The sequence below is a fragment of the Gavia stellata genome, chromosome 16 (assembly GCF_030936135.1).
Source record: "Gavia stellata isolate bGavSte3 chromosome 16, bGavSte3.hap2, whole genome shotgun sequence".
Lineage (NCBI taxonomy): Eukaryota > Metazoa > Chordata > Aves > Gaviiformes > Gaviidae > Gavia > Gavia stellata.
This window is the reverse complement of record NC_082609.1, coordinates 3,867,875-3,895,633: the sequence shown is the minus strand read 5'-3', so window position 1 is coordinate 3,895,633 and position 27,759 is coordinate 3,867,875. Positions and strand designations below refer to the sequence as shown.

General features: G+C 50.5%; 1 protein-coding gene across 1 annotated transcript; it reads right to left on the bottom strand.

Annotated features, from left to right (window-relative positions):
• Positions 1-1,464: 1,464 nt before the first annotated feature.
• CATSPER3 (cation channel sperm associated 3) lies at positions 1,465-26,340 on the bottom strand. The gene is given in 8 exon segments (XM_059825573.1): positions 1,465-1,597; positions 18,724-18,914; positions 19,679-19,801; positions 20,466-20,606; positions 20,982-21,164; positions 24,541-24,780; positions 25,525-25,669; positions 26,291-26,340. Coding segments are annotated over 8 exon segments (1,206 nt in total).
• Positions 26,341-27,759: the final 1,419 nt, after the last annotated feature.

Below are 27,759 nucleotides of genomic sequence, written 5' to 3'. Positions count from 1 at the left end.
TCCTTCCTTCCTTCCTTCCTTCCTTTCTTTCTTTCTTTCTTTCTTTCTTTCTTTTCTTTCTTTCTTTGTTTCTTTCTTTCCCCTATAGTTCTCCCATACCTAGCTCTACACTTTTAAATATTTCTATTTCATGGTAAATCCAGCCAGCACCTCTTCTGTCTACATATTTATCCCATGGGTTCACTACGCAGCCCATCAGCCACCTCATCCCTAGCTCCACTGCCCAGCTATCCAGGCAGCTCCTACATACACTTTCTGCCCACCCAAATGGGACTTGCTCTAACACAACACATCCCACATCTATTCTACTTATCATGAGGTGCACCAAGACCACACTTACCATATCAAACCCCTGGCCAGGCTGTCTAGTCCATGTCAAATACACATACTTCCCCTCCATCATCACTTCTTCCGTATTAATATTAAATTACCCATCCTCTGCACAGACCCTGCATATGTCTATGTAATGATGCCAATTATTCTAATCCATCCATCCCCCATGTATCTGTATGTCTCTACCCATTTATTTCTGTATGTTTATCTAAACTGTCCATGAGTTTACACCGTAAAATCCAGCAACCAACACATGTGGCCATTCGATCTGGGTGCCCAACGTGCCGTCCCTTGTTATACAGGAGGGAATTCAGTTCAAAGTAACTTCAGTAATAATGCTTTTACCACTCTCGGTGACCCAGCCTTGCATCAGACTGATGGGTACAGGGATACAGAGAGCAAGAATCATATTGTCTGAGTATATGTCATGTAACCCCATGTGACTCAAAGCAGAAATAACACCCAGTTGCAAACAAGTAGAAGTTTGCTCCTGACATGGCAGGGGGGTCAAGCCCATATGCCAACAAGATGAAGAAAAGTGGACATTGGGAACAGACAAAATAATCATCTCTGCATCTGTGAAATGTGTGATTTTCATGGTATGGGACCAATTTCCAACTTCAAATACCCGCATGGGTGTGGCAGCTGCAGTGGTGTTATGTAGTTACGTCTTTTGTCATCATATATATCAGGGCAAAAGAAGTGCTATCAAGGGTTTCCACCTGAGCTTTCCGCTCTCTCCTTTTAAGTTTGACTTGCTATTCTTTTTTCGGTAATCCAAATCTTTCCCTGCCCAGGCAAATGTACACCTGCCTGCAGCAGTTCCTAGGGGAATTTCGATACTATAAAGTATACCCTCCCTCTTCTCGCCCTTAGCCATCTTTTTTTTTCTGCTCAGATTCCAGACCCTGACCTGGGTTCAGACAAGAGCCTCGCAGGGCCAGCCTGCGTGGCTGAAGAGGGGAAAACCTCTGAAGCCCTGAGTTTGGAATTGTTTAGACCCAGGAGTCTGGATTATCAAGATGCAGAGCCGTGGGATTTGGTTTTGAATGCTTTGCTCTTATTTTATCTAGTGTCAATTACTCTCCAAAACCAAACCAGTATCATTTGATGCCAAAAAAAATTTTGGGATCAGTGAACCATCAGGTGGCAGAGACTGACAAGGCGAGTCTGGAAGTGCATGGAGTTATGCTCCCAGGAGACGAGGACCGGGATGCCCCGGGAGCCTTTGCCGAGTCCTTGCAAGTCGCGCAGGCGGCAGGAGCTGGGGGAGAGGAGGGCAGGAGTCGGGAAACTCTTGGGAAAGTGTCATAAATACCTCTCGATATTCCCTGAGATAGCAGACCCTGTACATGCACTGCTGGCCACAGTCACCAGCCTCTGTGAGAAATTGTTTGTCTTGGTCTTTGCGTTAGGTAAATGCCCAACCCAAATTCACTGATAAAAGCAGACACTGAAAAAAAGCAAAAAAAAAAAAAAAAGAAAGAAAAAACAACCCAGAGACAAGGTCTCCTTGGGCCCCAATCAACAACAAAAAAGGCAGCAACCAGACAGCCATTTAGTGAGCATCTCAAAGCTATCTACCGTCTGCTGGAGGGGCTTTAAAGGCATCAGATTTGTGTGTTTGGCTCAAGCCAAGCGAATTGTAGTCTAAAGCTTTTCCTTGAATTCAAGGCTGTGTTTACTGCAGCCAGGGCGAGGGGAAGGAGGCAACCCCAAAGCCCTCCCTCCTCCTCTTCCCCCACCCTGCAAGCCCCAGGCTTGAAACTTGATTTAAAAAAAAAAATACAAGATTGAATTTCAGTTTGCAGGATTAGGGAGACGACTTTTAGGGGCTGCTTGTTGGAAAAAAAGCAAAGCAAAGCAGCTGGGAGGGATTAGGCTGAGCTGGCGTCTGCACTTTCAACTGATTCAATTTTGCTCCACAAGACATTGTATCTGAGCCTTTCTGGAGACTATTCAAAGCAAATCATTTTCATTTTACCATTTGGTAAGTGATCAGAGTCTATTTTTAGTGTCTTGGAAGCGTCGGGTTTTTTCTCTCTCTCCTTTTCTTTTCTTTTCTTTTTTTTTCTTTCTCTATTTTCTTTCACAATTGACTATCTGCATTTGGGGTATCAAGAACAGGCATGTTTGGAGGGAATGTTTACCACAGCCAGCAGCTTCAATTTATTTTATGCCTCACTTCAAGAAGAAAAGGCACCAGAGAGAGGTTGGAGCTGGCAGGGCTCTCCAGCCACTCTCTCAGAAAGCCTCCCAGAGCCCAGGCTCTGCACCAGTTTGGGTTTTTTCAGGTGATTCCTTACGATTTTGGCAAAACCAGCCGGTTGCATGCGGGTCCCTGCAGCCTGCGAAGCTGTTCGCAGAGGTGAGGGTCCCCGTGCCCAGCGGGCATCAGGCAGGGAGGGCAGGGGGGGACTGGGATGCAGCCGAGGGTCCAAGCTGATGTTTTTCCAGTTGATCCTTTCCCCTTCCTCACCCCAAGGGTTAATTTGGGAACTCGGTGATGTTTTGCAAATCTTTGGTGCCTTCACTGCATTTTTCATTGGAAAAAACCCAGAAATCAGAAAACCTTTCTGAAAATAAGAAAAGGAAGAAAAAAAGTCTTACCACTTGGGGGGGGGGGGGGAATGCTTTTCCTTCCAGTTTAAATCTATTCTTCTACATTTTGGTCTTTCTTCATTTCACTTTACTGAAAACAGAAGGGTTTGGAGGGTGTTATTTTTTTTTCTTTCTTTTTCTTTTCATTCTTGGAGCTGTTTGATCTGGTACATTGCTCCACAAACTGCAACCCCTCTACAAAAGGGGGCACAGGCTGTGTGAGGGTCCCACAGCATCATCCTCTGGTCCTCCACAGCCGCAGCAGTTTCCTTAGACGTTGGGGAGGACAAGGGGCTGCGATCCCCTCACCGACAGCACTGCTGGAGCAAGGCTCTTGCAAGCAATGGTTAAAAGCATTTCTCTTGCTGGCCTTGCCACAGATTCATTGCATACCTTTAGGGCAAGTTATTTATTCTCTTTGCATCTTCCCTTACATAAAATGCCTGTAGCAGGGAACAGAAAATGATAAACGTTAGGGCGTTTTCCTCCCCAGACTGTATTGCAAAATAGGAGTTTGCTTCGGGAGCACTAATGCCTTCCTCTGTTCCCTAACCGAGAGATGACATAACCGATGCAATATCAAACACTGCATTTCCAAATCAAAAAGCCGACCTCTGGATGAGAGTCCTCGAGGATGAATGTTTTCCCTTCTTTATTATATTCTTCAGGAGGTGTTTTTCCTATTAGTGATGTCCGTACAGACCTTGCTTTGTGTAACAGGGTGCAGATTGCATCCCAAATCAAGTGGGTGAGTTTATTCAGTTTAGTTTGTCTGTAAAATGGGGGTAAGGCATCGTCAGTCCCTGGTGGGCATCCCTGTGGCGGTGCGAGGTGTTTCGGAGCGGTGCTGGCAGCAGCCCCCTTGGGACCGCCAGCCCCTGGAGAAGCACAGGGCCGCTCACGGTGAGCACTTACACTGGCAAGATGCAGCTCGAAAGGCCGGAGTAAAGCACCAAGGAGGAATGTAATAAAACACTACCTCTGTGCTGGGGGGAGGACAGCGTGGGAAGTCCTAATGGCAGCAGATCCGAAAACGAAGCCACGGGCGAAGCAGGGACACTGGCAGGGAGACAACCCCCTGCAATGAGAAGGACCCTTAGGAAGTTTTGGTGAGATGTCTAGGATTAGCTATTCCTTAAAAACAAAGAAAAAGCCTCCCCTGCCTTGTCCTTGCTGTCCTGGGCTGAGCCTGTAGCCTGGCCGGGTGTTTCAGCCAAAGCAATCCCCCACCCCGCAGAGCCAGGCAGCAAGAGCTGCTAGCTATTGTAATAGCAACAATTATTTATTCACAAGCTGGAGGAAAAAGGAATCTGCAAGGAGGGGGAGAGAAGGGGGAGCAAAACACAACCTGATCTTGTAAAAGAGAGCCTTAAAAAATACCGTACATGAAGGTCCTTGTACAAGCTTTTTATTTATCAGTCTGCAGTCAGAAGAGGAGAATGCAATAAGCGCGTGGCACACAGGGAACTGGGGGTAGGAGGGTCTCTTCTAATAAAAAAGAATGGGTCTGAACAAAGAAAAAGGTTCTGCTAAACTGATGGTGGCAGATGGCATCAGCCCCACCATGTTCCCCTTCAATTGCGGGAAAATATAGTAAAGCAATTTAATGAAAACGCTTAAATAAGCAAACAGTGCAGTTAATTGAACCCATATGCATTAGGAAGGAAATCTAAAGTATACTGATTCATTAAGTTTTATATAACTGTAAACCCCCAGAACCTAAGACAGAGCAAGAAACCATGATGAAGTGCCAACTAGAAGGAGACCTTCTACCCAGCTTCACTTCGATCTGTTTTGTTATGACAAGAACAAGTGGTTTTAACAAGTACACCATAAATCAGGAGTGTGCACTCCAGCCTGGAGTCTTCCAGGTACCAAACTGTGCTGCAAACACACATTCCTTTTCTTCTGGTAGGGTTTTTTATTTTCTAAGACAAAAATAACTGGAACTTGGATGCTGCCATCTGCAGAGGAAATAAGCAGTGAAGAGCTGGTCCTTGAGGTCTTTATTGATTTTTGTTATTCAAGAAAACTTAGCACGGTATTTAGACGATACTTCATGAGTCACGTCTAACTGAAGGCCACAGGTTCATCACACTTGGCTTTGACGGGTGAAACAAAATCCTCTCTTTCGCAGCAAGCATGCCTCTCCAGCCATGACCGTTTGGGCAGAGAGGAGCCTTAGACAGAAAGCTGGGGCTGGAAAAGGCAGCAGGTTTGCTGTCCAACAGGCTCCTCTGCTCCAGAGAGCTTCTGCCATACCCCCAGTTTAAAATCTGTCCAGAAGGAAAATCCTGGGGAGAAAGTAGCTCTGGCCCCATTGAAGCAAGTGCAGAAGTTCCCTTTGATTGCAAGAAGGGCAGAACTTCACCTACAAACCAAGAAAGCTTTGGGGATGCTTGGTTAAGGATTTGCCTTGTGTGATTCGGGTCTGGAGGTACCAACTTGGGTTTCCACTTCCCCTGAGCTCCCCCCGGCTCATGAAACAAGATCTGTTCAGTTTTCAGAGAAATCTGGTTCACTGCAAATAAAAGCCAACAAATTATGATGATTTGATCCCAAGCCGTGGAAAAGACTGACAGATGGGCTTTGGGGTTTCCAGTGACGCTGATTCAAAGTGACATTACAGTGACTAGAATGGGAAGACCTTCACTTCAGTAACTTTGGTCTGAAATGAAGGTGACCTACAGCCAAGAAGAAGAGTCTCAAGCTAACTGGAAGAGCATCTCAGAGCATGCAGGCTGGTTCAGGAGGTCATCAGTAACCCATGAAGACACCAAGGCCTTTCCCATTCATGTTCCTCTGTTGATACGCACAACTCAGTGGATGGGGATGTAACAGGAGAAAAAGCTGCAAAAGGAAAAAAATTGCAAAATTAACTTTGCGTGCATAAAGGTTGGCCAGGGAGGCTAAATCATTGCACCGTGCAATTCTTGGTGCTCAGGACTAAAAAAAACCAACCAGCTGAAAATAAGCACAAAGAAAGCAAGCATCTTTCATGAACACACAAAATGTTATGGAAAAATATCTTGATTTAAAAATCAATAAAAATAAAGGCACAAAAGACTTCCTGGTGGGGTCTTCATAGAGACTTACAAGTGTGACCGTTTCTCTAGCTCTCCACAGGTGACCCCACGGGCACTGTGGCGTGGGGCTCCCAAGGGATGGGGAGTGATGAGAGAGCTTTGGCCGTGCTGCAAAATAGATGCAGCCACTATCTGAAGGGAAAAGAAATGCTGGTAGGTGACTACAGCAGCTCCTGTTTGAATTTCCTGGATGTCAGGCACGGTTAATGTTAGGGAGACAGAGGGAGAGCTGAAGTATTGGCCCCAATTCAACAAAGCACTTAAGCACAAGCTTAACTGTAAGTACGTACTTAAGTCCCTCCTTATGTAGCAGAACATATGTTAACGCCCGGCTGAAGCCTGTGTTAAGTGCATGCTTAAAGTTAAGTGTCTGCTTAAGAGATTTGTTGAATCAGGGCTGTTGTTTACTTCTAACAGTTGATGTCTCCTGGAACATCCACATTTCTGGTGGCAAACCTGATGCATCTGTTTTCTCTTAACCTTATTAATAGAGTCATTCTTTAAAAAATACACGGCGACACGATCCTGGAAAATCTGCGATCACTGCATTCGGGAGAGCAAGTGACCAACAAGTCCTGAGCGTTTCCATAGAGATCCCCCATGTTTTCCGGTACTTCCATTTTATCCTAGGGAGTTTAAGGGGAACCGACAGGGTTACAAAACAATGTGAAGTCACCAAAAATGCAAATAATCTGAATCTAGCTTGATCAGAAAAAAGATGTGCTACCAGTGTTAAGAAATCTTGAACCATCAGAGATTGCTGGAATATAAACTTGTAAATGACAGTTCAATTATTAATGTAAATGTGTGTCAAATTAGTATATATACCTGTAAATAGCATAAATAGAAAAATCATTCCTATAAATAGAATAGCTCTCTCAGGAAATCCTGAACTATGGAAGATTATTGGAATACGGCTTAACTCCACCATCAGATAGCAGGAGGGACATCTTAGGGAAACGAAGATAATTCACAATTTGGGTTCTTTTCAAAGATACACACTCCCAAGGGGATCAGCCCCCATAGAAATTACGCTCCTTGTTAAAATTCACAGTGGTGTGTCTGGGAAAGCACTATCGGGAGGCTCTCAGGGGCTACCAGGACAGGTAAGGCACAGAGCAACATTTTGTGCCTCTCCTCATCATTTTTTTTTTCATTTATTTTTGCTTGGTTATTGGGCATCTCTCCTGCACCTTGCTTCCCTTCCGAAACAAGGCTGTTCACTCCATCGCTCCGGGCGCGTGCCGGCATCCCCAGCTGGGGGTCCCAGAGCGGATTTGGGGACCTGCCGAGGCCCCGCGGTGTCCCAGGAGCGGTGGGCAGCCGTCCCGGCTGCGGTTTCGCTGCCCGGGGCTCAGGTCCGCTGCCAGCCCTCCTGGCCCTGCCGGGCGGTTTCCCAGCGATGCTGGAGACTTAGACCACAATAGAAGGAAATCACTAAAGCTGAATTGCTCCAAGTAAGTCCTCAGCAGGGTCTGACTGGTAAATATTTAACAAGGAGAACTCCCTATCCTCTCCTGGTACGTATTAAACTAATACATTTATTTTAACAAGGGAAATGGTTTCCCCAAGCTCCTGCTCAATTTGAGCCCTTGACTTCTACAAAAGCCTCAGTAAGGTAGGCTTCCTGGGGCTCGGTAATTCGCTGGGACTAAACGAGAGATGGCTCCGAGCCATGAACTTGGAGTCTGGAGGCGACAGGACCTCCCCAAGGGTGGGGAGAGCTTGGTACCAGGGTTTCCATTCCCACCTGCCTCCAGACTGGTCCCATACCCACCTCAGGATGTCCCTGCTGCCACCAGGTTCTGACCACTCCAGCCATCCCGTGGAGCCAGGTTGACTGTAACCCATCAGGGTTTCCATGTGCTGGAAGTGGTTGACATGACAATTCCTTCCCACAGAGGCTCTGTGAAGCGCCGGCTCCATCAGCACCCATCCCGCACTCCCTCGGGCCCCCAGCCCTTCCTGCTGCCTCTCTCCACATCCTCAGATGGAGCTGGGTGTCACGGGTAAGGACGTGATGCTGGGAGAGCGAGCAGCTCCTAACCCTTCTCCCCGGGCTGGTGATGCTGAGTTTTTTTCCTCCCTCGGCTCTGCTCTTTGCTCCGTTGTGTAGCCCAGAGGGGGACTGGCAAACCCCCAAGAGCAAAAGTGCTTTCACTACAGAAGATCCTCTGGGATGCCCAAAGCCAGTTGTCCTCAGAAAACCCCGCTGAGCCACCTCCTGATGCTTTCTGACCTACATACGTACATATACGTACATACGTACCTATACCTACATACATACCTACCACTCACATATGTAGCCCCACACATGGGGGCTCAGCGCTCCCCAAGACCTTCCCACACGAGCCGGGGCTCTGTCCCACTGCCAGGACTGGCTGCGTCCCCCTGCTCTCCGAGCAGGATGGTGGCTGCCAGGCAAACGCCGCCTCTGCTAGACATGCCCCGAATGGCTCACGGGACACGTCACCGGTGCCAGGGCTCACCCACTTCACCCATGGGTGCCAACAAACTGCATGGCTGCTTTCCCTGCTGCAGCATCGCTGCTGCTGGGGGCCCCGGGGATGGTCCCATCCCTGGTACTGCCTGCAGTCCCAGCTGGCAGAGGCTGGCGCTGCCTTTGGGGGCTGCAGGCAGGATCTGAGGCTGCTGGAGTCTCTCTTGCTCCCTCACTAATGTTTTTCAGACTTGCCCTCAAGGAAATAAAAAGCTCTGAAAGCAGCTCCCAGCTTTGCATCTTTGCTCCGAGCTATCCCATGACTCCAGCACTTCCACTCTGACTCACGGGCGAGAGGGCAGGTTCGAACAACTGTGGCCACCTCTGCCAAGGCAATTATGACTCCTGGCGTCACGGCCCAAAAGTCTCTGGGAAACTTTCCCTGCTCAGCTTACCCTGGTTGCAGTGTGCATGAGCAGCCGGGGGTGATGTGCAGTGTTCCCAGGAGAGATGCAGACGCTTGTAGGTGGAAATGTCCTGTACTCGGCGCTGGTGAGGCTGCACCTCGAATGCTGTGTTCAGGTTTGGGCCCCTCACTCCAAGAAGGACATTGAGGTGCTGGAGTGTGTCCAGAGAAGGGCGACGGAGCTGGTGAGGGGTCTGGAGCACAAGTCTGATGAGGAGCGGCTGAGGGAGCTGGGGTTGTTCCGTCTGGAGAAGAGGAGGTGAGGGGAGACCTCATCGCTCTCTACAACTGCCTGAGAGGGGGTTGTGGTGAGGTGGGTGCTGGTCTCTTCTCCCAAGTGATAAGCGACAGGACAAGAGGAAATGGCCTCAAGTTGCACCAGGGGAGGTTCAGGCTGGATATGAGGGAAAATGTCTTTCCTGAGAGAGCGGTGAAGCACTGGCAGAGGCTGCCCAGGGAGGTGGTGGAGTCACCATCCCTGGAGGGGTTCAAGGACCGTGTGGCCATGGCACTGCGGGACATGGTTTAGTGGGCATGGTGGGGTTGGGGTGGTGATCTTACAGGTCTTTTCCAACCTTAGTGATTCTGTGATTCTGTGAAATGGCAGATGCAAGACCTTGTTGTGTTGGGAAGAGTTCCCCGGTACCACAAAATATCTGCTCTGCAGCCTGCAGAGGAGACACTGCCTTGGCATCTCCCTCGGTGCCTCACAGTTAGGTAGTGCTGGGAGATCCTTTCAGATGATGCCATGAGTATGGACACATCCAGCAAAACCCCACTTCGGCCTGAGCATCTGATGCTTTTTCTCCTGCCGTCATGATCTGACATCATGTTTACCCTTCATCACCACCAAAAACTAAGCTGTGAAGTGTCTCTCCAAGTATCCCTTCTTCAAGCCTGCCTTCAGTTCTTCACAATATTTAATAAACCTCTTTCTCAGAAGGGTTTCCTCTTCTCAGAAGGAGAAACAAGGAACATTTGCAAATGTTTTCCTCACAAGCAAGCAGAAAGCCCGTCCCTGTCCCCACCTGTCCCAGCCCACAGCAGGCGGCGAGGTCTCTCCCACCGCCAGTAATATCAGCAGAAAAACCCTTTCCACTGTTTTTCTGGGACTGTGATTCCAGCAAGTCTTACAGCAGCTTGGCAGTACAGTAAATAAGAAACAGATTTCCAAATGTTTTGTTTTACCATTTTCTTCTTTGTAGCATCTAAGCCTCGAGGCCGAGGACCTGACTCCCGAAGGTCTCCATCTGGATCCCCGACCTGTACCCGCAGGCAGTAGCCCCGCGGTGAAGCAGGCACCAGGCGTGGGCACAGCCTGCCAGGAAACTATCTCCCAGGAGAGCGTGCCATGTGGACCGGCAGCTAATCAGGACAACCAACCTGCATGGGCAACTGCTCAGAAGTGCCCGATTTCGATGCAAAATGGAAAAGTGGATGGAAAACAAGGTCCCTGGGGTACACCCCGTGCCGGGGCTGGTAAGCAATGAAACATCCGTTGCAATCGCTTGGACGTTTCTACAGCCAGCTTCTGTGCTGGTTTGAGATTTCGTGTTGCTTCCTATCGCGGTTGTCCCCGGTTGCATTTTTCCCATGTGCTGCCTCACGTCTGTGAGTATTGATGTCAGACTTGAAATCTCTGGGACTGATCCTCTTCTCACACCAGCATCAGTCCAGAATAACTTCATCAATTGGAATTAGCCCTGGTGCACGGGCATGCAAGAGAAGCATGAACTGAAGGATTCAGGTAATTATCCCTATTATGACAGAAAGCCCATTTGCAAGACTTTTCTTAATCTCCTTCTAACTGGACTCTTCACTCCTTGAGCTCGGGGAAGTCCCCACTGAGTTCAAACCCTCCCCTACAATATTTCTTGCTGCTGGGGCAGGCAGCGGGGATGGTTCTGGGTCTCATGACTTTTATGTATCAGAGCATGATGCCACCTATGAGGCTCATATCAAATACAGCATCCATCTGAAGATTACCTCTTGTGCAGGGAAAGGCTGGACTCCACTCAGTAGCACATTTTTCAACAAATTTTGAGCCTTTTTCAAGGCAAATCCCTCTGGGATGGGGTCATCTCACAGTATAAAGGCTGTTTTCCCTGCCTGATTCACACAGGTGATGGCTAAGCATATGAAACATTCCTCAGCCCGTGTGTTACTTACAGATCTTTCATCCAACGCCTTCTCCCAGCACAGGCAAAAACCATACTGCAACCCAACGATTGCAGAGGGAAGCCCCTTCTCTATCCGTGTCTCACTGTCATATAACTACGTTGTTCAGGGTCTGCAGCCTTGGAGAAATATAAGTCATGACACGTCGAGGGATTCCTCTAGTAAAGACCGGTCTCTGGTCTATATGCAAAAGCCTCCAAACTTCTTTATCCTCATAAATGAATTATTCTCTTTGAAATACAATGTTTCACACATTGCAAGTTTGTTTTTAGAATACATCAGAGTCAGTTAATGAGGTCAGATTAGTCCTACACTTGTTTCAGCTAGAGCCAGGGTGGCAGTAATAGCAGTGATCCAGCCTCTAACATGAACATGCCTTTAAGCATCCCCATAAGCTGTTATGCAAGGTTGACTTGCAAAGTAGGCAGATAAATTGCGTGCTTAAGCATTTTGTAATATTGGCACTCAGATGAGTACCACAGTGCAGGGTAATCCCCAGGGATCACAGAGGTAGTATTTTGAGTGGGGAGCTTCAAAGCGGAGCCTAGATGCTGCAGGAACTGATGCTAGCATGGGCTTAGTTCCCAACTATCATTTTCTCTACTATTTTCTTTGCTACTACAGCCATTGCTTCAAACTCAGCTGGCAAAGCAGAGTGAAAGCAGATCAGAGGCAGTCAGTGCCATGGCTATAGGGGACGATCCCTCCTCCCTGTGCAGGTGTGAGCTGGCCACACTGGGAGGGAGGACCAGGAGCTTGTCACCCTCCAGACCAGGCTCCCAGGGACTCCCTGGGCTGTGTTACCCCTCGTGCAGGCGCCTGCCAACCCGCTAGAGCCCCACAGCATCATCACAGCTCTGCATGTGGAGGTGCTGCAGCGTGGTGGGCACAGGCTGGAAAGCAAAAATGGCACGGGCAGCTTTGGAGAGCAGGTCAATGGGTGTCCAAAAACCAGCCGCAGACACGTGCACGCAGTGTATGATCATACACCAATATACATAGACAAGAAAGTTATGGTGGGCAGGGGTTTATACTAAATAGACAAAGTCCTGTTGGGTTGTAAGACAAAATCAGCATCACCCTGCTTAGTAACTTGGGAAGTAATTAAGAGTAGTTTTATAGGTGCAAGATCCCGCTGTGCGATAGACCAGTAAAACCGTGTCTGAGTCTTCTGATGGAAGCGTGCAAGGATGCGTGTAACACGCTGGCCGGGCTCGTGCCGCAGGTGTGCCTGTGCCTGCTCATCCCCACCTCCTCCGCCGGACAGAAGGAGATGGGGGCACTTTACATGGGACCCGATTCCTCTCTCACGTCGAGCCAGTGCGCATTCGGGCATGACTCCACCTGCTTTGGAGGAGCACAGTCTGATTCACACAATGTCCAAAACAAAAACAAAGGGCCATGCTCCCAAAAAGCTGGACCAAATTTACAAAATTAAATTACATGGAGGCTTTGCAGGTCAGCTTTGAGACAGCAGTGAAGGAGCGGTGCTCCGAGCGTGGGTACGCCCCACTTTCCTATCGTCTGCCCACCCAACACCCCCAAGCTGGGCATCCAGAAATGAAGGCAACTCTCAAGAGCCAGGTGTTTCTCCAGATCCAGGCGCTGGATTTTAACAGTTCAACATCAGCAGAATGGGCTTGTTTCCAAGACGTTGAAATGAACCACAACGGTGGGACCCACCGAGCCATTAGGTCCTCCCTCCCCGGCTCCCCCGGCGCAGCCCGCGGGGCCAGTGCTCGGCTAAACCAGCGCCGGGGGCTGGAGAGCCAGCTCGTGTTCCCAGACCAAGGCAACATTTTTACCATGCCAGTTTAAACCATTAATAATCATCTCTACAAACCCTCACAAGCTTCCAATGCTATGTAAACTGAAATGAATTAAAATAATTTTTCTCCATCACTGTTTAAAATGTGCGATGCTTTTTCTAAACGGCCCCACGAGCGAAAGAGAGAGGGGGGAGTCTGAAACGCTTCCCTGGACTCCGGCCAGGTCCCAGCGAGTACTTTATATTTCACTTCAAGATGGTCAGAGCAGAGGTTTAACACAAACAGCGTTAGGTTAGTTAAGTCCTGCTTTGACCAGCAACGAGTGTTGGAGACATAAACAGATTTCATTTGAACCGGGCTTAATGTAGCTGGGTTTACAGAGTCACAGCTGATTTCGACATACATCAGAAGTGGTGTATATTTAGGGAGGCAGCGTGGTCCGACGGGGAGGGCAGCGATGCGTATAGGTGCCCCAGCGCCGGCCCTGACCCCCCGTGCACCCCTCGGCAATCCCCACCGCTCCTTTATCTGCAAAATGGAAAGAGCTGACCTACTTCACAGAGCAAACCTGGAATCAATTAATGTCTAGCCTGCATTTAGGAGAGGCAAAACACTATATAAACATTATGTATCATTTAGCTTCTGAGGAAAAGCCATCGCCTGACAAAAGGGGCCTCTCCTTTTTATTTTACGAAGTCCCGTTTACACTGACTTCTTTGGCCTGCTCCTGATTTACACCAACCCAAAGTGCAGGAGAAACCAACTCACGAAGTACATTAATTTCCCTCATTAATACGTGGGGGTCTCTTTGCTGAGAACCCCCATTTCATATTTGGTTGCTCTCTGAGTCTCCCCGGGACAAAGCCGAGGGACAGCATCACGCTGCGTGTCGGGCACCAAAAAGGCTGCTGGCACCTCCCAAAACCAAAGACAGCGGCCAGAGGGCTGCTTCACACCGCCCAGCCTGGCCAAAGCAGTTGAGCAACATCCCGACATACTCAGAGCGTTTCTCAAAGTGTTTCAGCAGTTCTTGGTCCAAGTCAGCCCAGTCAAAGGTGCACAGAGGTACGGGGAAAATGAAGTAGCAAGAAAAAGCTTTCTTGGGAGTAAGGTGAAGCTGAAGGTGGGAAATGCACAGAAGTGTCCAAGGATGGGTTCCCCCATGGAAAGTCAAAGCAAAGGCTTTCGTGGGAAAAAACAAACCCCAAATCCCCCCCGACAGCAGAGCCCTGCCCCGCAGCGAGGAAGCAGAGGTGGGAAGCTGCCCCCAGCCAACTTCTCCAGCACCCCCAGTCGCTGCCTGTCTCCCAGCAAGCTCCCTCCTCCCGGCACGTTAATTTTCGTATTTTACAGGCTGCTCTGCCCACGTGCCGTAAGTCCCCAGGCTCCATTACCGCAGCCTGTCCTCTCCTCGTCCCAGCAGTGAGGCTTTTTGCACCCAAAATGCTGCCCACAGTCCTCCGCAGCTCCTGGGCTCATACCTCCAAAACAAATTCTGCACCACAACGAGAGGCAGAGAGGCTTCTTCCAAAGCACCAAGGTTTCTGGTGATCAAGCAAGGCCACAATATTTTGAGGAATCTGAAAAACTGGAGAGCGCTTTGCCACTTCCAGCTGGAAACTGGAAATCCGTCGGCAGGGTTAGAGGATTTTATCACTCTCCACCTTTTTGGTTGCTGCCTGTGATTGCTGCCCTCTCCGTTCATCCTGAATTACTCACCAACGTCACTGTTGCACTTCCCTGGCACTAGATTTTTTTTTTAATTAAAAGACATCCCCAGACCACTTATGACCGGTGTCCTTTCACCCTGGTTGCGGTCCTGCGGTCTCCGGCTCTTGCACACCATTTTTTCAGCCTGTCTGAGCCCTTCCTATAAACACAGGGAGGCTTCGGATTGTTTTTCACACTACACAAAAGTTTCATCTTACCATTAAAATAATGAAAACCAGGATTACCGACAGCCCGCATCCCGAGCCGGGGTGCTGCTGGTGTGAGCCAGCCCTGCGTTTTCGGGGACCCTCTGCACCCACCGCTGCGGGGAAGGGGACGCCAGTGGTCCTGGCTGATGGGCAAGGTGACCCTCGTCATTCACCCAAACACAAGTACTGCAGGAATTGTCCCAGTTCAGTGACACCTACTGCAGTGCGGCTCAAATACAGCCAGTGACGCTGATGCCATCATGTCCCCACCTAGCAGAGGGATTTGCTAATTCAAATAAGCAAAGGCCCTTTAACCTTGGCATTATTAGCTTTGAAGCCTGCAGAAACCATTTCTAGGATAGGTATTTGCTTCGCCCAGTTTGGCTCTGTCCTCAAAGTGAGCACAGGAGCAAACCTGCGTGTCAGATAAAATCCCAAGTGATGCTTTCTGTGTCACCCGGGGGTGACGCACGGACATGCATGGGCACAGAGCTGGGTTACCCCTAGAAAAACAAAAAAAGGAGGAGAAAAAGTTTAAATAATGAATTAGCAAGACAATCCACCTGGAAATTGTGCATGCAAAGATATGCAGGCAGTATTTCTGGAGGGGTGAACAGTGTGGGCATGGCTGGGGAAGGTTGGATACCCCATGCCCCTCCGCTTGTCCGGCTCGCTGGACCGTATCATGTGTAGCTGTCAGAGAAAAGCAGGTTTTCATCCCGTCTCTCCACCAAAAGGGTCACATCACGTATTATAGCACCACATGTGTTTCCATCATGTTGGGGAAGTTTTAGGAAGTATCCCTCATAAAACACAAAATTATTACAAACGAGAACATGAAAAACAAATTGAGCAGGAGCTCGTGTCATTGGTTTCTCCCTAGCCCTTTTACGAGGAGCTGCTGTTAGCAGCTCTCAGCCCCATCGCGCTGGCCGGCTCGGGCGAAGGCTTTGGGGTGCAAACCCGCTGCAAACGGCAGCTCCAGGGCTGGTATCAAAAATGCATTTTAAAGAACCCCAGAGATGAGCTCTGTGGGTTTGGTGAGAGGCAGGCAGGGCCACGGCAGCAGTGGAGAGAGCTCTGCAAAATCAACCCACCCATCTCCATAGGGATGTGTCAAAAATTTTGTCTTAGATATTGTTCATGTCTGGCTTTCATTTATTTTGCTGCTGGAAGCCATAACATAGCAGTGAAGAGGATATGTTCTAGATGTTCCTCTGGTAATACTGAACTTCCATTGATTATGGACAATCGCAAGGAATGGTCATATGAAAACTATTGAGATTGAGAAAAACTCAACTCTTGATGTTATACCAGCGCTGCCATCAAAGGCAAGACCTGCAGCAGCCTCATGTCAGAGTCTTCAGGAGCTTGAGCTTGCCCTCTCGCCGCGGGATCCAAGGAGCAGCCGCGAGCCCCCTGCGTCACCGTCACGAGGCGCCCACCCCTCTCCCCACATCAGCAACGTAATCCAGCCCGGAGAGAGCCAAACCCCCAAACCCAGCATGCCCTGGGCACTTTCCTCTTTCGTCATCCCCCAAGACTCATTTCTCGGTTCCTGCCGCAGCGTGCTAACGGGGGACCGCGTCGAGGTGAAGCGGAGCCGTGCTGTGCAGCCCCGCTTTGCTAATCCCTGTTGCCTGCACGAGCGGGAGGGGGTCAGGGTGGCTCGTTCCTTGTCACCTCAGCCAGATCGACCGCCGCCGTCACAGCCATCGTGCCAGGGTTTTGGGGCTGTGGCTCCATACCGGTACCCCCCATGCCGTGCGGAGGAACGGCTGCTGCTCCGCAGGTCTCCTCTTTCCTTCTCCGATTACCCAAAGCCGTGTGGGTGTGTTTGCATTAACACTGCCAGACGAACCCAAGCGGGTTATTCCAAGATGCTAATCAGCGTCAGAGCACAGAAACGAGCTGCCTCCTTCAGAGATCTCACGATCCATTTCCTTAGCGCGGTTGGTTTGCTCTGGCTCAGAGCAGCCCCTTCGCTATGCCGAGGCTGCTTGAGCTTAGAAGGAGGGAGCTGGCAGGGAGAGCACCAGAGGCCTGGGCTCTAGTCCCAGCCTTGCCATAAGGTTTCCAGGAAAAGGGCCCGGGCTGTGATCCTTTCCCAGCCCACGGCTTCTCCAGCTCTCAACGGTGACGTGCCCCCCTCCATCAGTGGCTGCCTGCAGCGCAGGGCCAGCGCCGGCGGCTGCGCTTCCACCCGGTCAGCAAGCAGAAAGGAAAGCAGATATTTTCTGAATTATTTTTAATCATAAATGTTTCTGGCTTATTTTAATGAAGGTTTGAAGAGGAGGTTGCAGGCAGAGCCCTGACAGCCACCAAGGATCGTGTTCCACCTAAAGAGCTTTTAACTTGTCATCTTCTCATGAGCTGGCAAAGATTTTTCTTCCATGACTTCTATAATCTCTCCCAGTATGCCAGTACGTTTGTAATAGTGATGTTGCAACCTGCAGTGAGAGAAGAGCATGGTAAAGAGATCCCCAAATACCGTGCAAAATGGGAAGGGCCATGCCTAGGGCATATGGAGAACTGCACCCTCTGCAAGCACCCTCCACTGATGTGGCAGGGCAAGGAGCAATGGAAAGATCCCAAGTATTTTGCATGATGTTGAGCCCCCTGGCTCTGCAGATTTTCTTTAACATACTTGTAAATATTTCTCTCCCAAAAGATCAGAGGAGAATGGCAGAAGTGCAACCCAGGACTGGCTCCACCTGTGCCATGTGCACAGCAAAACATTTTCAGAAGCATTAGTCCTGATCAGTGCATTCAAAGTACGGTGGAAAAATAATAGAGAGACTCCTGACAGTAACCGCAGTCACCTGGGGAATGGGACAAAAGGAAATTTTTGATATCCAGGGAATATCTTCTGGACTCCAGGCCAGACCGTGGGATTTTTAAGCAATAGCTACCAAGCTGTGATCATAGGTTTGTATCACATTAAGGTTAACCTAAGACATGTAAAACTCAGCAGTCTCCATTTGGGGGATTTGTGGGAGGTTTTTCTGGTTACATAGTTTAGACTCACTGCCTGGGGTTAGTCGTTCCCCAGACAAGATCCACAGAAGTCCATTGCTGAGGCAAAGCACAGGTCAGCCTGGACTACTGCTGTAAGAAGAAGGCAAGTCCTCCTCACCTCCCAGACTTGACAGGACAAGAGGAAATGGCCTCAAGTTACACCAGGGGAGGTTCAGGCTGGATATGAGGAAAAATGTCTTTCCTGAGAGAGCGGTGAAGCAGTGGCAGAGGCTGCCCAGGGAGGTGGTGGAGTCACCATCCCTGGAGGGGTTCAAGGACCGTGTGGCCGTGGCACTGCGGGACATGGTTTAGTGGGCATGGTGGGGTTGGGGTGGTGGTTGGACTTGATGGTCTTACAGGTCTTTTCCAACCTCTGTGATTCTGTGATTCTGTGAAACTTGGGTGCAAGCACATCCTCCCACCCCACTGCCACCATAAATCTGGGATGTGCTCTCGCCTCTCTCCCAGGCATGCTGAGGGGTGGAACATGGGAGCCAGACCACGAGGATGGAGCCTTGCTCGGGGCCGTGCACCCAGGGGACACCCGGGGCTCTGTGAACCCCAGGACGTGCCAGAGCTGGGGTGCAATGAAGAACAGTGAAGAACCGTGAATTTTCCAGCAGGAAATTGAGCATACTTGTGATGTACACCAATCCCACACCGACACTGCATGGTGCTGGGAAACAATGTTAGCCCTCCTGATGGGGACGAAACCCAGCCCCATTTCTAGCATGTGCGGTTTGTTGGTACCTTCCTGGACTCTCAGGAAGGTCTGACACCAGTAGCATTTTCCCTAGGGAAAACAGCCTCAAAATGTCCATTCATTCCAAGGAAATAATTCAGTACGTCAAAAAGGCATCTGGTTTTGTAACTTGGAGTCTCTCTGGTACCCACTAGCTCCACTGTTACTGACCTGTTCAGTGTGTCACCCTGGAGGTCCAGGAATGGCAAATACAGATCAATAAATGGGATGATGAAGCAAAACCCCTCCATAATGATGACATGGGAGTGGCGCAAAGTCTTTTTGATGTCATCCAGCAGCTCACTGAAATCTTCACCTTGAGTGTTATTGTGCTCCCCAGCACCCACCCAGGCAGGCAGGTCCTGCCGTTCTGCAGGGACCCCCACCCCTGCCCTTGGGGTGGGACCCAAACCACTGACCCAAATAGGTCACTCAGCCGAATACTCGAACCAGTGATTTTCTGGCCCAAAGGCAAGAACACTCTCAACCGAGCCATCCTGAACTGATTATTTTTAAATTACATTTGCTAAAAGCAAGAATGAGCAGAAGAGTGGGGAGAAACAGGGAGTCACGTTGCTCTAATCACTTACATTTCAGTGACAGCTTTACTGCATTTATTTCAAGTCAGCTTTGCAAATGCCCTTTATCAAGCAGTGCACAGCTCTCCTACAGATGCTGCAGCATGAGTTTCAAGCCCGTAGTAGCATTTTGGATATGTCGCATCAACGGGCTGCGAGAGCGTGGGAAGGAGCACAACCCTCCCTCCAGCGCTCGCAGAAAGCGAGTCCAAGCTGCTTCTGGACAGGGCTCTTGGCTTGACATGACCTAAAAGGATTTCTTTTTAAACTTCTATTCAAAGTTAAACGAACTCAGACAAAACACGCCAAAACTGATTAAGAGTTTTTCTCCACCTTTACAATACTTCAACCGTTATGTGCCGTCATAATACTTTTAGCTGCAGGTGTGATGAGCCTACTAAACTACAGCCTGGATTGTTATAAAAAAGGGCAAGGAAAGAAAAGGAAATTTTCCCTCCACTGAAAGCAGTTCATCCACATCTTGCCCTGTTAAACAGCATCTGACATTTGCAGACAGTGCTATCTGCCCACGGCTGACCACAGCCCACCTGCTCCAGCGTGACTTGGATGCCCACGTTCTTCCTCTGCTTTGTCAGGATCTTCCGTTTCTTGGCCCAAACAGCAGCCGCCTTCGCTGCTTTGCAGTCCTGTTTGTACTTCTGAGTCAAGTCCTGCCAATGCCAAACCGCAGGGATGCGAGTGAGTCCCCAAGCACCGCTCACAGCTGGTGGGTCAAGAGGTTGGTCAAGGAGACTTGGGCTTCAAAAAACCCCTGGTCCAGCCCTGCGCAGCAGCGAGAGGTGTTTAGCGGGACCACCTCAGGGCTGGCAGCCGATAGCTGCCGGGGAGCTCTTGCATAGGATTTACCATATTCCCCACACGCAGCTGACCCCAGCCCTGGCTCCACGCTGGGGCTCGTTGCAGAAGGGCCAGAGGCAGCTACAAGACCACGAGAGCAGCCCTGGGTTAAAGGGAGGCAGAAACGGGTCATGGCTAAGAGGACCTGGGTGCAAAGAGTGCACCCAGGGGACCTGGGGCTGGCTGTGCTGGAGGAGTGGGAGCTTTCGGCAGCTATGGAAAAATAGTGGAAGGAGAAGTGTAGAGACAACCCAAAATGGGGACCGCCTGGAAAGATACACTTATTCTGCTGAGGGACTGGGGAATTCCGCATCCAGAATGTTTCTAGCTGCACCAGGAGCCAGCTTCTGCAAGCAGCCAAGCACCCGCTTTCCAACCAGAGCCTGTTAGCTGGTAGCACACAGACTCAGGCACAGCCACACACGCTCACACGTGCTCCCGCACACACGCACACTCAATGCACAGAGCTCGCACGACCTGGGTTTTGGTAATCACAAGTGCAATCAACATATTGAAGAAGATGAAGTTGCCCAGCAAGACAAACACGGCCATGAACACGTGGCTGCTCGTAAACCTGTAACGATCCATCTCGCGCTGTAAGTCGGTCCAACCATCAACCTGCAAATGTATTTAAGCAGACCAGAGAGTTAGTTCCAAACCACAGCATAACTCACAAGCCATATGAAATCTTCCTCTTCTTTTTCTTTCTTTTTTAACGCTGAACAGTTTCTCTGTTCCTCAGAGGTCCAGGTTTAAATCAGTTAGTACGGATCTCTTTGCTGTCAGCTTCGGAGATTTTCTTCCCTGAATTTGCAATACTGGGCAGGGAATTTGTCTGTCAAAGCAAATTTTCTCAGGGATCTGGAAGACAAGTTCACTGTTGAGCAGTTCTTGCTCTCCCTAATGCAGTCACAGGTTAATTAAAGGGCTTCTTCGGCAGCGCTCCAAAATCCGCAGTTTGTCATTTGGCTGAGACAGACTGGAAAACGCTGCTGTAACTAAACTGAAGAGCGTGAAGAGGGCAGCCTTCAAGCTGCCCCAGTTTTCAGCATCTCCAGTTTTGGGATCTCCATACCATCCATGCCCCAAAATGGCAAACACAAACATCAGCAGGAACAGCAGGATGAGGGCATACATCACTGCCTGCACTGTCTGGCCAAGAGTCTCTGTGAAAACCTGCAAAAGGAAGAGCAACCGTGTGCTCCGTAGGTGAGGGAGATGCTCGGCAGGGATGAAGGCTGGGAAGCGGGGCTGGGGATGTGGGAGGTGAGAGTGTCCCTGGACCACCTCTGAACCAGCTCCCTTGCATGCATCCACAGGGCTGTACTGGGAATTAAGAAGAGGGAAGGGGCAACCGCCACGATGCATGGGAGCATGACACAATCCAGATGCTGCGGCCGTGCATCAGCCTCTTGGACTGGGAAATGGCCCTTGTAGGGCTCAGCGTTAAGTGTTGCACAGTGGTAAGACCAAGGGCTGCTTGGTCCCTGAAGCATCACACCTAGCAGACAGGGGCTTCTCACCGCCTTTGGAAAGGGATAAGGGGTAAGGGATTCCTGTTGATAAAGGATACAGCTCTTCCAAAGCTTCTGCATTAATTAATCAGCTGAATAAAACCAAGCAGTGCTATTAACCCTCGTGCCTTGGGGTCTGAGCACAAACTGGAGGTAGAAGGATGTCTCTGCTGCCCTCGCTGTCCAGCTTCTCCTCCCCTGCCATGCGGGACGGGCCAGGATGGGAGACAGGAGTCTGCAGTGGTCTCTTATCCCTCCGTGGCTGCTCAGCTTGGGAAAGCCCCGTGCAAAGCCTGGGGTCACCGGGGAGGGACATGATAATGCTTGTGAGATCATCTCGCTTCGTATAAAGACCCACATATGACACCAACATACACAAAAGACACTCAGGGGAGTTGATGGGAGTGCTGGTTTGGTGCACTGAGCTTATCGTTGGTAATGACTTTTAGGCAAATGCAAACTTTCCCATTAATTCCAAATCACAGACGACTACATGCAGTCTCTTGCATCCGTGCCACATTCCCCTGGAAAGCAGCGGCAGCACGGGCCGGCTGCTCCCCCGGTAACGCTGTGCCTGCTTGTGCCTGGGGGGTCTTAAACAGTGCACCCATTCAAGGACTGTCCATCCGTCACCTCTGACTGTCAACAGCATCGCAGGTTAAAGCTCCGAATCGCACCCGGCTGAGCTGCTCGGATGGTACCTCCTGAAGGGTTGTTTGTGCAGAGCTAGAGCAAGGGGCTCTTCCCGGTCTCCTCCGGCTGCCAACACCCCGAGCTTGTTCACATGGGTTAAGGACTCCTGCAGCAGTTCCCTACTTTTGCAAGTCTTGCCTGCTCCGGCTAATGGTCCTGCCACGCTACGCGTGGGGCAGCATCCAACGCAGAGACAGCGCATCAGCTGCCCTGTCTGCAGAACCATCTCAGAAAGCCCAAACTAGACCAGCCCTAAACCCACCGAGTTTGGTACAGATCCCTGCAGGAACCGGCGGAGGGGTTTCCCACCTCCCTGCACACGTAGGTCTCTCCGGCAGGCGCAGCCCGGGACTGGCAGGGGAACAAAAGCCATTCAACCCCCAAAATCAGGTGACATTTTTGCCAAGTTATGTCATGGCGTTGGGCAGGTTTGGGCTGTGGCAAGTGGCCATAAAGAAAACCAGCCACCCGGAGCTGGGGGTGACAGGAGGGCCGTAAAACGCTCCCAGCAACTGCAGGCTGGCGAGTGCCTCCCGTGCAGGACCGTCACCTCGTTTTCGATTGCCAAGGCTTCTCCGGCGGCTTCAGCAACCGCTGTGGAGCCCTATGAGCTTTTATTAAGAAGGAGCTTTGTGGTTCGCAGTCTGCACAGGTAGTAAACTACATCGGAATTAATCCCAAATATATTTTTAAAAAAGCAGAAAAGTCGATTTTTTTTTCCCCCCTTTTTTTTTTTTTTTACAGAACAACCTGGCGTTTTTAAAGTTTATTTTGAAATTGAAATAAGGATGAATGGGGCCTACACTAAAACAGGGATTGCAGCTAACAGAACGTCTCTGTATGGAATACAACAAGGAAATTATTTCCTCAAGGTGGAAATTTATTGCTCCAAGGTGGAAGGCAGAGTGTTTTAAAGAGGTTTTTAATTAATAAAGGGAAACGTGCCAAGAATGTGTTGCATGTTTGAGCTCTCTGCATTAAATACTGCTAACCTGTTGAGGGCTAATTTAGGCTTCAATTAATAAATTACAATACACACAGAGGCATAAACAGCCTCTCGCACCTTCAGCAAAATGCATTTCGACAGCCCCATCACATTTTAAAACAAATTTTAAGCGAGTAAGTGTTGTCCTTTGGGATGCCAAGCGGCTCAGGGCACTTGTCCCTTCAGGTCGGGACGCAAAGGGGAGTACCAAACGCCCCCGGAGCTGGAAAGCAGGGCTTTGCAGGATATTTATAGCATCCCTGGAACAGGAAGGGACTGTGGGAGCAGAAAGAATTTTCCTCTTTGGTATTTTTTTCCCCCAGTAATGCCATTCTAGGCATTCTCACCCAAAGCCAGGATGCAATTTCCCAGTGGCCCCAGTCCCTTAGGTGTTAAGTCCCACCGACATCCATCAAAACCTAGTGTTGCATGGCCCAGATTTTCAAAGGCATTTAGGCTCTTAAACTTGCAGATTTGTGCCGAGTGGGATTTTTTTCAAAGCACCTCAACATTTTAAGCGTCTCAGGGGGGAACGGTGCCAAATCTTATCCTACCGGTTTTCTGCCTCGTGGTGCCCAGACGAGGCATCTCCTGGCAGGGAGTTCCACAAGTGCATAGCGTGAGGCTCAAACCACCAAACACACGCTTACCCTGATTTAAATGTCTCCACATTTTGCCACGCATCCATTTGCTCTCTTATAATCAGCCAGACCAAACTGGAGCATCTGACCCCCCCATGCCTAAACCATTCATTATGTCATGCGCTTCTACATGTCCTCCCTTCTCCCAGCGACACAGAATAATTAACATATAAAAGTCTGGTGATAAGTGAAGTTTACGATCCAAACTAGAGGAACGAAGGCTCAGAAGTGAACATTATAAGAGCCCTGTGCCCATAAACATCCCACTTCTGGTGGGCTACCCAGCCAATTAATTACACGCAGAAATGCTGGCTGAGCATTCATTGCCCACATAAGCTCCTTGCTGAAAAACAAACCTCCAGAGTCATCAGGAGAAAACTAAGTAGGAGATGGTGTGCTGGAGAGAAAAATACACACAGACCAAGAATAGGACGTGACCTGTGGTTTATAGGGGTTTTTTTTTTTTGCGTCTACTCTGCTGTAGTAAAAAAGAAAATCTCTCCTCTCCTTGGGGGAAGGAGAAACAGGGGAAAAAAACAACAGCCAAGCCATGGGCTTCTTGAAAATTCAGGAATTATTACTTTTTGCCTTTGCTCATGAGGTACCACAAGTATCAGCCCCTCTCAGGCCAGACACCTGGGTACAGCAAAGCCTCCCCTCGCTCCTGGGCTTGGGATCCCCCCTCTCTGCTGTGACCTAACCAGGGAGCAGTGCTGTACCCTCATCCCACCGCTGTACTTGATGAGCTTGAGTACGCGGAGGGTCTGGAGACCTTTGGTGGTCCCCTCCAGGTGGGTGCACATGGCAGTGTCCATGGACAAGATGTGCGGGAGGAAGGCAACGAGGAGGATGGAGGTGTCCAAGATGTTGTAGCGGCTCTTCCAGTAGGCAACGGGATCCACGTACAGCTTCAGCAAAAGCTCGGTGGTTTAAACAGCGATGAAGAAGGCATCTGTGACCTGGAGAGAGGAGCAAGCAAGACCGAGCAGCTGCCCCTGCGGCTGCCAGACCCCAAGCACTGAGCTGGCGCTTCCCCGACTTTCATATTAAATGTCCCCAACAATGTCCCTCTGTCCACAGGGACCATTTCCAACATGAGCCAAGCTCACCCCGCCGTAGTCATCATCACGAGTCACTGCCCAGCCGGGAGGGTTCTGGCCACATCCCAATGCATCACGCACCCCGTCGGCCCCTGGCAGCCGGGCACATGCCACTCGCTTCCCCGCCCGGAGCCTGGTCCTGCAGCCAGAGCTCTCGGAAACCTCTGACGCTCGTGACTGGGTTTCTTGACATTAGCCAGGCCTGGCTGTACATTACTGGGATATATAATTAAGGCTCAGAGGTTTGCGTACAGTAGCTGGCTTGTGTAAGACAAGGAAATCGAGGAGCGTGACCAAGAGGGATTTTTCAATGTGAAAATTGAGTATTAAAAGAGTGCTTAAAACTAGCTGTGCTAAAACCACGAGGGGGGAAAGGGCTGCCATGGAAAGGACCGAACAATTGCATTGTAAGAACGATAATTATTGAATAAGTGAAGGGATCTGAAGCTGAAATGCATTTCATCCAGGCCTTGGGCTGGTGCAGGCAATGGCACGGGGGAGGACAGCGGGCTGGCAGCCACCCCGAGTGGCCATGGGGGCTGGACCCCCATCCCCTCCATCCCTCCCCTCCTGGCCACGGCACGTGGGAGAGTGTCCTCGTGCCTCACCCCAGCACAACCGGCAGCGGTAGTTGGTCTCCTCGGCCAGGGAGACGGCATTGATGGAGATGACGCAGGTCATGAGCGTCGTGAATTTGCGGCTGCCCAGCAGCCTGCGCAGGGAGGCACAGAACTTGGTGTCCTTTCTCCTGTCGGAAACAACTGAGCTGGAGGGAGCTCTTGCAGTTTGCTGTCTTTTTTTGTCGGTTTTCCCATGACCCAGCCCAGCAGCCAGACCTGGCCAGAGATCCTGCTCGTGTCCGAGTCCTCCCTTCACCCAGGAACCGGACCTGAACCAGCGGGTCCTGCAGCACAGGCATCACCTGGGGGTAGCTCCACACCAAAAGGGCTTTGCTCCTTGTGTACCTGAGCTGGCAAAAGGGACCGTGGCTTGCAACAGCCTCCAACAGATGTTGGAAGGATCTAGTAAGAAAATTGGAGGTGACTTGTCCGTTCTCGAAGGTGAAATTGGAGGTGACTCGAAGGGTCGGGGTGCTCCACGTGCCGCTTCCCTGATGGCTCCATGAAACAGCCGGGTGCTCCTTAGCTTCCCCAAGTGATCCTCGGCACAGGCAGGAGGGCAGAACTTGCTGTTTGAAGTCACCACCTTATGAGGTCACTTCCAGAAGAAGAAACCACATGGGCAAGTGCTGGGGCCAAGCCTTGGATAGAAAAAAATTCTGCATTAGCAGCATAACAAGCGGACGCTGATTATTCTTTATTTACTGGGTTTGCATTGCTGAGCGGTTTAGGCATAGACCTGCTCCTACCTGGGGGAGGAGATGAGCCGGGATGATGCTGCACAGGCGCCGGGCCCCATCCCTCCCGGCACCCCGGGGAACAGCCTGTCTCCGTGCCGAGGTGGTAGCAGCGGGCGGTGAAACGCTGCCGGCCCCGCAGAGGAGCATCGCGCCATCATGTCACCCTGGCACTAGTGTCAAACAGCAAAAAAATGCCGAACGCTCCTACGATGAGATGTGCATTTGAGCTTTGGGGGGGCAACCCTCCTTCGCGCACCCACCGCTGCTCTGGAAACGGTGCAGGAGCCCAAGCACAGACCTCTGCTCTTTCTGGGGACCCTTCCCGGGCTCCGGCATCCCCGCAGCCCACGTGGGCTGGCCTGGCTCTAACCAGAGGACCGCTGGCAGCCGCGCCTGGACTCTTTCCAAAGTTCAGTTGCAAACGAGTTGTCAGTTCCTCACCAAAGGGTTCAACTCTGCAACAGATCTGCAGCGCTTACGTAAACACAACCTTTGATGTCAGCAGGATAACTCACATCCATGCTTGCTTCTTGCCTTGGTTCTTCGGGATAAAGAGTATTAACAATTGCTAATTGATTTCAATTAGTCAGCGTCCCTGTGCTTGCTAGTCTGGACGCTCCGCGAGCACTTATTCCAGGACACACACACGTTTGGCTAATCCCAAGGTGCAGCTTTGTGTAAGCCACAAATATTTGTTTCTTGGAGCAAACAGTTGTGAAAAACTGAAACTAGCTCATGCATTAGCTTCAGTTAATTGGCAATCCCTTCACTAACCTGAGGCCGAAAAGGCCAGAGGAGATGCACACACCTATCAGAAGCTGCAGAAAGCTCGAGACTTTCAAAATTGTGTTTTGCATGATTGAAAAGCACTCGCGGATGAGGGAAAGGCGGAGCGGGGCTGAGGACCTGGCAGGTGGCGCGGCTGAGCGTGAAGGCAGTGCTGGAGCAGGGATCAGGCAAACCCAGAAATTGTGCTCATCGCCGAAAACTGGGGATGCTGCAAGCATCCCTGACCCAGGGCCGAGCCATCTGCGGGACACCAACCAGCAGAAAACTCCAGTCCAACGGGATCCACCCTGTGGTTTCACTCCCCAGGGCTCCAGGTGGGGCCGATCCAGAGCCAGCGGCCACCAGCAGCATCCCGGTCACGTCCCAGGGGATGCTGTGATCCCTCCAGCCCCATCCTGGTGCCGGGGATGTGTCACGGACAACGGGGAAGCGTCTGAAAAATAACCACGTCAGTCTGTCCTTCCAGCCTCGAGAAGCAGCTGGGTGAGGACACGTCCTCGTTAGCCTTTTAGGGTCTTCTTCAGCCGCTCCACCACCGCGCCTCACCGCCGGTCTGGGCAGTGGGGAGGAGGAGGAAGGGCAGGAGGAACCGCACCGCGGTCGGACAGAGCCATAACTCACAAACCAAGACAGAGACGTTTGTTTTCTAACACATTCCTGCAGAGCTGCCTGTGGGACGCCATCCCCAG